The sequence below is a fragment of the Ptychodera flava genome, chromosome 1, assembly GCF_041260155.1.
Source record: "Ptychodera flava strain L36383 chromosome 1, AS_Pfla_20210202, whole genome shotgun sequence".
Taxonomy (NCBI): domain Eukaryota; kingdom Metazoa; phylum Hemichordata; class Enteropneusta; family Ptychoderidae; genus Ptychodera; species Ptychodera flava.
The window spans coordinates 9,388,708-9,401,915 of record NC_091928.1 but is presented as its reverse complement, the minus strand read 5'-3'; the positions used below and the strand labels follow the sequence as shown (position 1 = coordinate 9,401,915).

Genomic DNA, 13,208 nt, shown 5'->3' with positions numbered 1-13,208 from the left:
CACACAAAAAATAATATGTACATATTATAGTATGTATGTAGGCCTAGGCTTAAAGACTGAAAATAGGATTGTAGGAGGGTTTAATTATGTCCTGTTTTACAGTTTTAACTCGCGTTATCTATAAAGAACTTGAGTCGGTCTCTGGCTATTCATGGTTAGCAAATATGTTTGCACTTCTGTCAATATCAGTATTATTTTAACTGCTTTACTTTGCATATGTTATTTGTGTAGACAAATGTAGTCCGAAGTTAACCAGTAAGAATATTTTTATTTTTCCAACTGAACAAAAGTTGGATCAATTCGATTTTTTGACGAAAAGTAAAAATGAAATTAGACGAAAAGATGGCAACATCCGATGATCAATCACTGGAGAGTTGGAACAAAACTGGAAATGTTAGAAAATGAACGACAATAACTGAAAATTCGAATGTTTGCAATGACACTGACGCAGTTATGATACAGGGGGGACAACGGATTAAACAGACAGCTAGATGGTTATACCACAGTGATATGAGGAAAAATACCAGAGATTTCTAAAAATCAAAAAGTTTGTTGATAACATAAGGAAAGAAGCGAGGTAAGGCAGACGAAGAATATCTAAAATAATTTGAAATTATAATATAAACATATAAATGCCTAGATCACGTAGCATATTATTTTCCATGCATTAACACGTACTGTCAACATTTCCGTCATAAAATTATCTCTCCAGATGAAAATGAGTGAACTGGTGTGTACATGAATTGAGTTTTGCCAGACTTTGTGAACGATTTACCAAAGCGAAAGCAATGGCTTATTAATTGATCGATGTTGAACGTTAAATCTCCTTTCCACGTTTTACCCTTTGAGCGCTGTAATTTTCTCCCACCAAACTTTAGTGCAAAATTTTACCAATTGTATGAATTTTCTGTAATTTTTTGATAATTTTGGACCAAATCGACATCACATTTCATTGGCTACAGGTTTTTCCCAATTTTTTTTGCAAAAATTGGAGAAAAATTGACAGGGGTTTATTATATAAAGGGGACAAAAATAGACTTTGGCGCTCAAAGGATTAAAGTTCACGCAATGCGCCTCCAATCTAATACTGAGGAAAACACCATGAAACGTTACGTGTTGTTGTCGCATGTCGCAGTTGTGAAGTCGCAGGTCGCAGTTTGACAAACACGCAGGTCGCTGTTGTGAAGTCGCAGGTTATACACCTAGGTCTAAATGCCGAAGTCGCAGGTCGCATGTTTCAAACTCGCGGGACGCAGGGTCGCAGTTTTGAATGTCGCATGTCGTGACCGGTCTTCCATAGGTCCGGGATAAAAGTTCGAGTCTTTTATAGAGGGCGCTACACGTAACCTTTGACCCGACATCATCTTCTGTGCAACACATGTGCAATCGTCGGTAACCTACGAAGACCGTTGTTTTAATGGCACTTTCATCAATTGTCAAGAACAGCCTCGCTTTTTCTACAATAAGACGCTGCTTGAAAAGTAAACGCTACGTTTCTTGGACCGTGTCATGTTTTTCTAGGCATCAAGCAGAAGACATGAGAACGCAGGGAGCGAGTAACTGTTACCTTCAAGTGGTGGGGTCAGGTCCTCCGCACTGTCCACCATCGTTGTTTCTCTATTCGGATTTTGCAGAGTAAGTATCGTCAACTTAACCCACCGACTGCCAAATAAACAGCCGGGCACCAATTGGGGGGGGGGGGGGTCAAGCTACGATCTAGCTCATGTGTTATCGGCTATAGGCCTCCTGTAGGCTAAAAGCCGGTAACACACAGCTCTGTGAGTGCCACGCAGAGCTGGGGGAGCCGTCATTATGTACGGCCGGGGGTTCGGGGGTCGAAGGAATTTCATCGGAAACTTCGGAAACCCAGAAATTTTGACTGACCCTATTTCCCAACGTAGAAGAGTTAAATACCAATAATGCATTTGTAAAATTTATAAAATACAGCAATAGTAAAGACCTTTCAAATACGTACCCTGCTAGATTATTATCGTTTATTTCAGGACGGTTGAAAAAGGTTAAACCAACAAAATGACATTCAAACGTGACAACAAAATACAGATATAAAAGCTCACGCTATACCCAGTAACCATCCATATAATATTGTTTAATTTTGATGTGTGCAATGGTACAATTTTGCACCAAAAATTGAGTAACCTCCTTCTAAATTCCTCTCCACATTTTGAGCATCCCCTCTTGAAGTTTTCAATTTTTTGAGTGACCCCCTCACATTCCTCCGACCCCCCTAGGTCATAAATAATGATGGCTCCCTAGCTACATTGATAATGATATGACTATTTCGTGACTTCGTCAATGCAGTTTTAGCTCCAAATAAGAAATTTACTGAACATGTATATGTACGAAGTCGTCTGTTGTATTGTACCAGGAGATACATGTATGGCACAGATGATAAACTCTTTTCCAGATCTGGTAGATGTACATGTACCATGAACTTGGAGATCCCTGAATGTCGTACAACTTGATAATAACAGTTACAAAATACTCGTGAATATGCCTGTGAATGGAGGCAGTGAGAGGGTATATTACCCAAGCAACGAATACACATTTTCCCTGTGTCACTAAAGCTTCTTCCTTTCTCAATATTGGTACAGATGTGATAGTTTCATGTGAGAAATTTTTAATACATTATAAAACTGCATAAAATTGTAGGATAATAGCAACATGAGACGTAAGTTATCTAGTGAGTGTCACTGCGTTATTCCTATCATGAATCTACCATGCATGCTCCTTTGTTCCACAAATGAAGACAAAACTAATTTCTGTGTGTTTGTATTTGGATTGCGCAGTTGTCGGTATCTGATCAATTGTGGTGAAGGAACTCAGAGGATGATGATGGAACATGGGTAAGTAACTGATTGTGTTTGGCTGATTTGAAGACTCACCAAATATGTAGAACAACTTAACCCTTTGAGTCCTGTAGTTTTTTCCACCAAAATTTAAGTGCAACATTTTACAAATTTTTATGAATTTTACTGTAATTTTTTTGATAATTTTTAACCAAATAAATACCGGTATGTATCACATTTCATTGGCTGATACAGTTGTTTATCAAAATTTTGGCAAAAACCTGAAAATTGGATTGTGATATGTTTCATAAAGGTGACAAAAATTGACTTTGACGCTGAAAAGGTTGAGAATAATGTGTGTGGAAAGGATGCTCCATAATTTTGTCTATATTTGATTTCAATCTTCATTTTGGGCGTCCTGGTGTGTAGATTGGTATCAGTATCTTCATATTTGTGTGATAAGTATTCAAACTACCGTATATGTGAAAATTAAGGACTACCATACTTTGAACATGTCAAGATTTAGTAGAATAAAATTCATTTTGATAGTTTAATGACACCTTTTCAATTGAACACCCTCTTATCAGTGAAGTCAAGTTCTGAGAGCATCTCTTGATTGCTCAGATCAATAGGATGTCAATTTTCAATCTGATTAAAATCTGATGTAGAGATCAGATGGGTTGGTATTTTACGCTGCCATATTGTGGTCTTTATTTTTTCGCAATGGCATAAAAGACCAACCCATCTCTACATCAGATTTTAATCAGATTGGTAAATTTACCAAATCATTGAAATGACGTCAGAGAGGAATTAAAGATCACGTAAAAATGATTTGAAATTCTTTGAGTGATCAGATACATGTATATGATCTGGTTACGTTGTGATGTAATGTGCTTTGTTGTTTATTTACATTTCAGAATGTGGCTTTCAAAAGTTGAGAGTGTTTTCCTGACGAGTCTTTCATGGAACAGCATAGGAGGGGTGGTCGGTATGTATCATTGAGTTGTGGTTTTACTATATGCAGATGATCAGTCATTGAAGAATTCTCTAAGTGTTAAAAAGTGTTCTCGCAAAAATTCCTCTAAATGAACAGTAGCTGTAACTTTTGAAAATTTTCGTCTAAATTGTTGTTGCCAATGTCAACTACTGTTTCCTGTTCAATTCCCAAAAGCATGTTTAGGTATGCCAGCTTGTCAACTCAGCCTGCAGTGTACATGTATAAATTGCAGTGTCATTGTTGACTGGTGAATTCTGCTCCAGACTAGAATTCAATTGTAAACAACAATAACTGTGCATGCTACTCATATTGATGTTATGACAAGCTAAACAGTTGGTGTTTGAACATGCTTTAAGGAGTAGAACAAGAACTTGTAGTTCACACAGGAAACAAAAAGGTGAAAAAATTCACAAATGTAACAGATCCTGGCCCTTAAATAAAGCCCAAATGATATTGTCGAAAATAATAATGAAACAAACTATCGAATACATAAATGGCAGCTATACTGACCTCATCATCAAATGCGTAGAGAAGTAGATCGCTGCTAACACTGAAAAAACAAGTTCAGGACATTCTGAAAAGTACACAGTTCCTAGTCTGACTCAATAGATGCTGACCTTTGAAGAGAAAGCATAAATGTATCAGCTAAATGTTATAAACTGGTAATGGGAAAGTTGTCTCTTCATGGCACTCTTTAATCAGGGCATCTTTTTTGTAAAGAACAAATTTTTCAATTCCAAATTCATAAGTTGAACAGACAATGTGTCCGTCATTTACGTACACCTCCCGCTTAATTGCTTCTTTGTCATTCTTAGCAAGAGTTTCATCATATTGAAGGTTGTGATACATTTCAGACTTTACCGTAGCGATCACAATGTGAAAATTTTAACCTCGGTCTTGATTTGACAAAGATGGTGCATCTAGGCTTGGATGGCACGTCGACAGCTGACATAAGTACATTAATGCAATCTGTGCATTTTATATACAGGTTTAACCTTGACATTGAGAGACATAGGAACATCAAAAAAAGTGACGTACTATGGTCCACCGGGATTGGTAGGTTGATTAAACCACTAAGAAGTTTGTGGAAAATTATTTAGATCTCTAATTCATGCCAGGAAAACCCAAGATGATTTGACCGGTTGACCTCGCTGTTAATTTTATGCAGGAAATTACAATAACAATGCTTGGTCGAATGACGCAGTGCCTTGAGGGTGGGATCGCCAGTGGTATAGGGGGAGGAGTACCTTCCCGATGGTGATAAGTGGTGCAGATTACCGTTGTGGCTGGCGTATACGTGTGCCAAAAGACACCTATGGTTGATTTCCTGTTGACCAGTCGGATGGCAGAGTTGCAAATACCTGGACTGGTTTTTTGTGGGTGTCGGTGGTACTTTGACAATAAAAGTAAAGATGCACAGATATTGAGTTTATTGTCTTGTTTATGAGCGGCCAGTATTTCCAACAGCAGAATTACGTGCATTTGCCCAAGAAGAAATAAATAATTTCGAATAAAACATCGCGAATGTAACCACATTCCCTAAGCTTGACGTACACTTAAGTGCCCCAAAGAACCATAGAATCACCCAACTTTCGATCGAAGAGATGAGTTTTGCCAAACCGCGTATACAGAAAAAGTGGCAGATGACTTTATTTTTAGAATCATAGACAGTATAGCGAGATGTAAAAAATGTGAAAGAGGCTCTCAACGTAACTATCCTAAATGTTTTTGTGTCGAGTTTGTGTTGGTTCGTTTCGAAATGTGTTCCTACATTCTTATCCGATTGCGTGTGTTAATGAAATGTTTGTTTCGCTTTGGATATTTGTAGAGAAGTTTGGATTAGTGTGTACGGTAATGTTTTGTTTGTGTGGGGAAAGCTTATGGCGAGACGCAGCCGGACCTATGTTGTTACAAAAGTTGATAGAGTCGCCCTTTGACGCTTGCGTTTCGAAACCCGAGTGTGGTTTCTCATCAGTCGCAGTGTAGATTCTTTCCTTTGTTTGTGTTTGTGAAAATTTATTTTAATGCATTTTAGTGGTCTTGCTTTCCGATTAGCGAGGCAAGTATATTAATTTTGGTCACGTTGTGAGTCCGTTTGGTGGTTCAGTTTGTTTGTTTGTTCTATATTTCTTTACTTCGGTAAATTTTGTTTTGACTGGTGTGTCTTTTAGATTTTTGCGGAGGTTTGTGAATTTTTAGGCAATAAGTACCACTGCGGGGTACGGATTTTATGTTTATTGGATCAAGATACTTACAAGTATCCTGGTTGATGTGCTTGTTCTCGTACATTTTGATTAATAGTTCGTTTACTTTGTTTACTGTTTGTTCTGGCTTGTTGTGTATAATACTGAGTGTTGCGTAATTGCCTTTCGCATTCGAGTACGTAATCGTTTGTGTTGACAATAACGAAAAACCGACCCTTGTCGAAGGGTTATTTTCCCGAAATTTGTCCATTCTTTGCAAGCTGGTTTATCGCGATTCTTTTGGCACGCGACATGTATTGTTTCCTTGTTTGAAAGGGTATTTTTGTTTTTTTGTTGTTCGTGGAGTCCAATTTGACTTTTCTTTGAATTGGTGTTGCGATTGTTTGTGTCTCACGATGTAGCGTAGTCACATTATACGACTTTATTTGTTGAAATCCTGAGGTGGTTTTATTCTGTTTGGTTTTGTTGGTGTCCGAATACGAATGAATTTTAAGGCTTTTGCCTAGTACTATTTTTCGGAGTTTCATAGTTTGAGCGATGATAGGTTGTTGTTGAATTTCATGTTGTTGTCGGCTTTTCTTTGGAAATAGCTGATTTATTTCCACGGCCATGTTTTCTGTTACGTTACGGTGATTGTTTATTTTGTATTTAATGTTGTGTTTCAGTTGTTTGTTATGTGTACGATTTTTGTTATTTCTTTTAAGTGTTTGTGTGTTCTATGTCATTTTATGGGGTTTTTTGGTAGTTCTCTTTTTGGAGTATTTGAAAAGGGCCGCTTGGTATGGGTTTTTGTTAGCGCTTGGCGCGTTTGTTTTGGCGATGAGCCTAGCTTTTTTATGCTTCTTTTCGCCGATTCGATGTGCTTGGTGAGTAGGTGTTTGCCGCCTTCTTGTCACTGTGTGTGCGTACATAGACCCTCGAGAAAGTTTTTCTCGAGAGTCTATGTGCGTACATGGACAGTCTGCATAGCCCTTGAATGTGGTCTCGATTTTGATCAAACTTACAATTTAGGAGTATATATCAAAACTGATAAATGATTTATGTGATTACTGTAGCTATAGATAGGCTACATTCAGGACGGGCAGCGACGGGCAGTAATTAGTAGGCAAAACAGGTGGTTTTTACCATGGGCAGAACTCGGTGCAATGAATGATACTGAACATTAATAGTAAGCCTGTCACCTTGAAGGTAATGCTGTAGGTGAAACAAGGACTTCAAACGCACGATGGTAAAAACAACACCACAAGTGAAACGTACACATAGAAATACACGCGTTCCTACGTTGTGCCCACCCGGGCCACGCGATTAAAATATGACTGATACTGCTGGGTGGTGTACAGTCAATTAATAGTTTAATTGACTACCTGGGTGATTGGCAGGTCGTGTCCAACGACGCATATGCAAAGCAGGCCAAAAGACAAAAGCCCCCAAAGATATTGACAGCTGGCCAGGGTCACCATGAATACGTAATGACGCTTCACTACGCAGAAACTGCGTAGTCAAGCCCTTCATAACCGGTCAAATCCTCTTGGCATTTTCCCTCATGATATTCACAAGATCTTTTGTAACAAATACAGGCACTCGGAACCATACGTAGGCAGTTTGTGGTCATGTGTGCAGATGCAATCAAATTACTTTGAAATATTTAGTGATCAGTATTCTACAAGTTCCTCTTCACCAATACATGTATTTTCAACAATTGGTTAACTAGTCACTGTTTAATTTTATTGCAGTCTGTGATCATGTCAGCGGTGAAGATATTTGCCCAACTTGATGGAATTAATATTGGTGAGTCACCCTTTGACCTTTGACTTGAATTTGGACAAGAGCACTGTCCACATTTACCGCATATAAAAATGTATTTTGAGATGCACCATGTACCGTAGTTCATGATGCCTCAAATTTGTCACTTACGATGTTCCAGGGACAAAGTCACTATCTTTTGGCAGTATTTTTGTAGTACACGTATACTTGTTCATGTGGGAATTACCTGATGAGTATTGACCATCTGTTACTGCATGATTTCAGGCTGTGAGGACATTGCTTCTGCAGAATGCAAAAGTAATGCATGATAGTAACAACTGATATAAATAAATAAATAAATAAATAAATAAATAAATAAATAAATAAATAAATAAAACCTTATTCACAGATACGCTAAATTGTTTTGTTTTACTTTATCATTAGTATGCAAGAGTTATGAAGAGCTGGCTTTGAAAGATGATGTAATGTCAGTGCAAGCAGTGCCCATCCACGGTAAGTACCGGTATGCTTCTTTACTGTTAGCAATTCTGCAAATGATGAAGGCAATCAAATCACCATCATTCTTCTTTACAGGATAAAGTTACACATTCAAAAATTCACTCAGAAATATGTATTTTTGATATTGCTCATACACTCAAGTGTTGCATTTCTGCAATTGCTAAAAGTCAGAAGACAGTCTGAAATTACTCCTGAGATTTCGAACACATGGTTGAAAAAATTATCCTGCCAAAGCCATTCATGATCATGGTCCATATGAGATGCCAAGATTGCCTGAAACATATAATTTGTGTTTGATGAAAGTTGATTGCCTATTAAATATATCAGTAGAAAAATCCCACTCGATGTTACAAGAGTTTTAAATGTGCCTGTTATTTATGTAAACACCGATCAGGGTTTTGTGTTGACCTTGCCTTGCAATCACTTGACAGGGAAACAAGGAGAAGAAAGCGGCTCTGACCAGTCTGAAGGAAGTGAAACTTTCCTGTTAGAAAATGTCATCCAGGGAATGAAAGTGGAACACAGTACATCATTTGGAAGTCCAAGTAAGTTATCTGTATATATCCAGGAATGAGCAAATCCACATTATAGCTTGTTGTCCTCCTCTGGACCATTTTCAAGAAAAATCTAGTGGTCCGTCTGATAGCAATGCAATCCAAGAGCATTCAGATCTTGCCATTGGAAAAACTGCAATACCTTGTCTTAGCAGTGATCCTTAGCCACTGGGTGTAAGGCACATCTTAAATTTTGTGGATTTTCATATCCTCAACTGACCAATTAAGTAGAATATGCCTTTGGGACAGATATTGGGACTATCAAACTTTTACGATAATTTGTATTTTGGTCTACCACTTTTGGGCTCATTTTGAAGCCCACTGAGTAAGTTTTCACAGGCTTATTTCTATGAAAATCAAAAATATGATTTTGCCCCACAGAGTTAACACAGGGGTTGGGGAGGGGCATTTTGATATAAAATGTCAGTAAATATTAGGTAATTTGTTGCTCCAGTGACAAACTTTGAACGGTAACCCTTGAGTTTAATTCTTGATTTCTGAAGGGAATGGTTTGAAGTTTCATTGAGGAAAGTATAAGCAAAAATTTAGACTTTCAACTTCATGTGAGTACTTACTGTACCTTAATGACCTACATATACCGGTATGTCCGGAGCCAAGTGGATTTCGACAACTGTATGAGTGATGTGTTGATAATTTACCGTCTGCTTGCTTTGTTACAGAACCTAAGAGAAGGAAGCTGAGTGAGATAGTTGAAGCTGATACAAGTGTTGCGTATATTTTTAAGGTACGTGTGAATTGAGTAAAAAAACAATTGAACCAACAAACCAAAGTTCATGAACAAAAATTAGATGGCCAACTTTAATCTGCTCACCCCAATTCCCTTTTAACAGGTCCACAATCACCATTTAAACAATGGCTTTGGGCTGAACTATTGTGGTGAAAGGGTTAAACTGAGCATACGAGTAAAATAAAACCGATGTAAATGTTCTCATTTACTCAGATACTTATTGATATCTGATGTATATCACAGGTTACCAAATCTGTTAAGTCAGATATGTGAAATAGCAAATGAGGTGTCTTTGCAATAAAGTGATGGATTGTCTTGACCTTGAAAAAGAATAGACAATTTGGGAAATAAGTGAACCTAAACATGTATGTGGCAGTAATTCATAGACAAATTGTAATAGCCATGACACATTTCATCCCAATTTGATGTATGATTTTCAACTTCACCAACTATGGCAAACAAAGTATGTACCAAACTATATACCCTGTCTGATCTTTTCTGTTAGTACCGATTACAAAGTGTCCAGAAAACAAAATCATTTCCTTGCGATTGATGATTTGTATTTGCTGTTGATTTCAGATGAACGATAAACCGGGCAACATTGTTGTGGAAAAAGCTGTAGCACTGGGCCTACCTCCGTAAGTAGAAAGAGTCACTGTTTATCAGTCTCAATCAATGTTATCGGTATTATTGCAGCAAGATGTTTTGCTGTGTTACTGTGTTTAGTACATGTCTTGTGAGTATGTGTGTAACTGGAATTTTTACAGGTATTTGAGATGTTGCTCCTGGTACCTTACAACACATTTGCCAGATTTCTCTAACTGTGTACCTGTTCACTCCTTACTATTTGTACACAGGTCCAACATAACTACACACATATGTAGCACTGAAAAGAAATCATATATAAAAAAGAGGCACAGTCCATAATTTCAATCAGAGTTCATTGTTTTTTGTTCGGAGGTTATTTTAGAAAAATAATCTTCCGACCCTTGTTTGGCAAGACTGAAGATTGGTGGACATAAAGAAATTTTGTTTGAATAATTGGTAACATAGGGAGTCCACTCACACCATTTAGAGCCCCCTAAGAAATTCCCAGTTGCGCAAGCAAAGCTTTGTCCACTAATCCTTAGTCACCCCCTTTATTATTTCAGAGGCCCAGCATATTCAGAACTAAAGAAAGGCAATTCTGTGAAAACACAGGATGGAAAAGAGGTAAACTATTCTTGTTTCTGTCACTCACAATCGGCAATATTGGCATTTTTAAAAGTATTTTTTCAATCAAGACATGCATACATCTAAGGGACTGTCTTCAGTAATTATTTTTGTTGAATCATATTTATTAGACCATTTATGTCACTGAAACAGTAGCTGTAACTTTTGATGACTTCTTTCACTAAATTTTGTTTTGTATGTAAATCGCAAGATCTTGTTCTACTCCCAAAAAATTTCGGAACACCTGTGTTTAACTTGTCATCATACCGGTAGTGTCTATATGTGTGAAAGATATTGTTATTGTCGATATTTGAATTATAGTCTGGATCAGAATTCACAGGTAAACAATAACATCGCAGTTTCGCATGTAGAGGCTGAGTTTACAAGCTCAATGTATCTCTCATCACTGAACTACCTTCATTCTGGTTTCTATGTACATTGCCATCCCCAAACGGTCTATATGTAAACAAAGCCAGCGCAAGATTAGAAAAACGTCTTCTAGATTTAAAATCAGAGCCTGACAGCATATTCAATATAATTTAAGATATTTTATTCTTTATTGGTAGATGCATGTTGCTTTGCAAGTTCTACACATAAACAATTGACATCATAATATTTATCAATCCATGATGGCATGCGGTCATTGCTTTTCTGAAAACTCGACACATATGACGATAATTTTTGATATTGCACACAGTTTTATCTCATTGCACAGAGTATTATCTCCAAAATTTTGCAGATTGTTATTTTAACTACATTTTTATCGTTCCACATGGTATATTATAAAATCTTTATAGCCTTGATACAGGTTTTTCTGCTCTTGAATGTGTGGCATACAGGCTCTTGCACATTCCAGCCCTTCTGTTATTGCTGTAATAACACAAATACAGACTTTCAAATTTTAAAATTCAAAAGAATTTTAATGAAGCAGTTTTGAATAGTCGTTGTCAGTTTCAATTAATTCAACAGTAATAAAATTGCTTTGTGTTTATAAACAGATTTTTCCATCAGATGTTTTAACACCAAAGATTCCAGGCCCAATTTTTATAGGTAGGTATGACTTGTTTTTTTCATCTTCCTTCTCATGAGCTGTTGAACATGCAGTGCTGCTTTTGAATGTAGCATCACTGGATTCAAGATAAAAGGAAATAGATATTTGAATTACTGCAAGAAAAGCGAGTCTACTGAAAATTGTCAACTTTCACACGATAGAAAAAAAATGTGGTTGTGATAGAAAAAAAACTATGGTCATGGTGTCTCAAACTGAAAGATTCAGATGTGTGCGGTGCTCCCAGCACCTCAGACCATACAGTCTGTCAGTTCAGTAGTGTCTTTGCAATGTTGGTACTTGACTTGCAGCAGACAATGTGAGATTATACACGATGTTTTGTAGCATTTAACTGTTCATAGCACTCTTTGATTACCAAATTCTAACACCAGCAGTTAATATTTAATCTTGCAATCATGTGCAGATTTAGTGAGATTCAATAAAAACTTGTGACTTTTTCTCACAAGCTTGCATTTTGATGGCCAGTGTATTTGAATTTCTGAAGATCAAATTTTCATTACGGGCACTCATATTATCGGAGCTTGGAAGTATGTTGTACAATATACAGTGTACCGGTACTTGTACAATACTTGCATGCGCATCTTATGGATACGCTAGAGTAGTATCAGTCAGAATTATATCTTTTAGAGTGTATCCAATCAAAATTGGGAATAGTCATGAAGTGTAGAATTTTAACTCTTTTCCTGCCAGACAGTATCACTTCCCCATCAGCCAAGTCAGTAAAAAGGGGTATTGTACCAAAACATGACACATTTTCACCCACTTGGCTTGATCTGTTTTAGCATCTTTAGTCCAAAAAAAAATAAAGTTTACAGTATTTATGTTTTCAACAGCTTTCAAATGTACAGTATTATGTTAAAATACACCATATGGAATATGTCGTGTTTCATTAATTTTAACCATCTTGACCTGATGGTGAAATATGGACTTGGCAGGAAAAGGGTTAAAGGGTTGCGGCCTCAAGTCCTGCTATTTTTGTCAATTTCAAACAATACTTTTGTCAAATCAGGATTCAATATTGACTGTAGAGATAAAAGTAAGATATATGTAAATGTCACTAACGAAAACAATGCCACTTTATGAACTAATCAGCTGATTTGTCGTGATTTTCCGTCATGTAGTTATGGAATGTCCATCTGAAGATTTCATGGACAGTCTGGAGAACTCAGCTGAACTTTGTCAGTTTCAACAAGAAGACATTGAAAAACCTGTGGCATTGATAGTTCATATAACACCAACCAAAGTGTTCAACACAACAAGATACCAAACATGGATGAAAAGGTAGTTATAAGTAAAGTTTTACTGAAAACATGCCTTGTCTTGCAAGCATCCTATTTCAGTCAATTTAACCACAT

The 13,208-nt window shown here is 37.0% G+C and overlaps 1 protein-coding gene across 1 annotated transcript in view; it reads left to right on the top strand.

The window, feature by feature from the left end:
• Window positions 1-1,345: 1,345 nt before the first annotated feature.
• LOC139129558 (zinc phosphodiesterase ELAC protein 2-like) overlaps window positions 1,346-13,208 on the top strand; it is a 22,255-nt gene continuing 10,392 nt past the window's right edge. Inside the window, exons 1-12 of the mRNA XM_070695208.1 lie at window positions 1,346-1,635; window positions 2,808-2,864; window positions 3,725-3,795; window positions 4,793-4,860; window positions 7,742-7,796; window positions 8,196-8,264; window positions 8,702-8,815; window positions 9,505-9,569; window positions 10,152-10,210; window positions 10,724-10,784; window positions 11,783-11,834; window positions 12,975-13,134. Coding sequence (XP_070551309.1) covers window positions 1,418-1,635; window positions 2,808-2,864; window positions 3,725-3,795; window positions 4,793-4,860; window positions 7,742-7,796; window positions 8,196-8,264; window positions 8,702-8,815; window positions 9,505-9,569; window positions 10,152-10,210; window positions 10,724-10,784; window positions 11,783-11,834; window positions 12,975-13,134 — 1,049 coding nt within the window. The 5' untranslated portion in view covers window positions 1,346-1,417. The remainder of the gene's footprint in view (window positions 1,636-2,807; window positions 2,865-3,724; window positions 3,796-4,792; window positions 4,861-7,741; window positions 7,797-8,195; window positions 8,265-8,701; window positions 8,816-9,504; window positions 9,570-10,151; window positions 10,211-10,723; window positions 10,785-11,782; window positions 11,835-12,974; window positions 13,135-13,208) is intronic.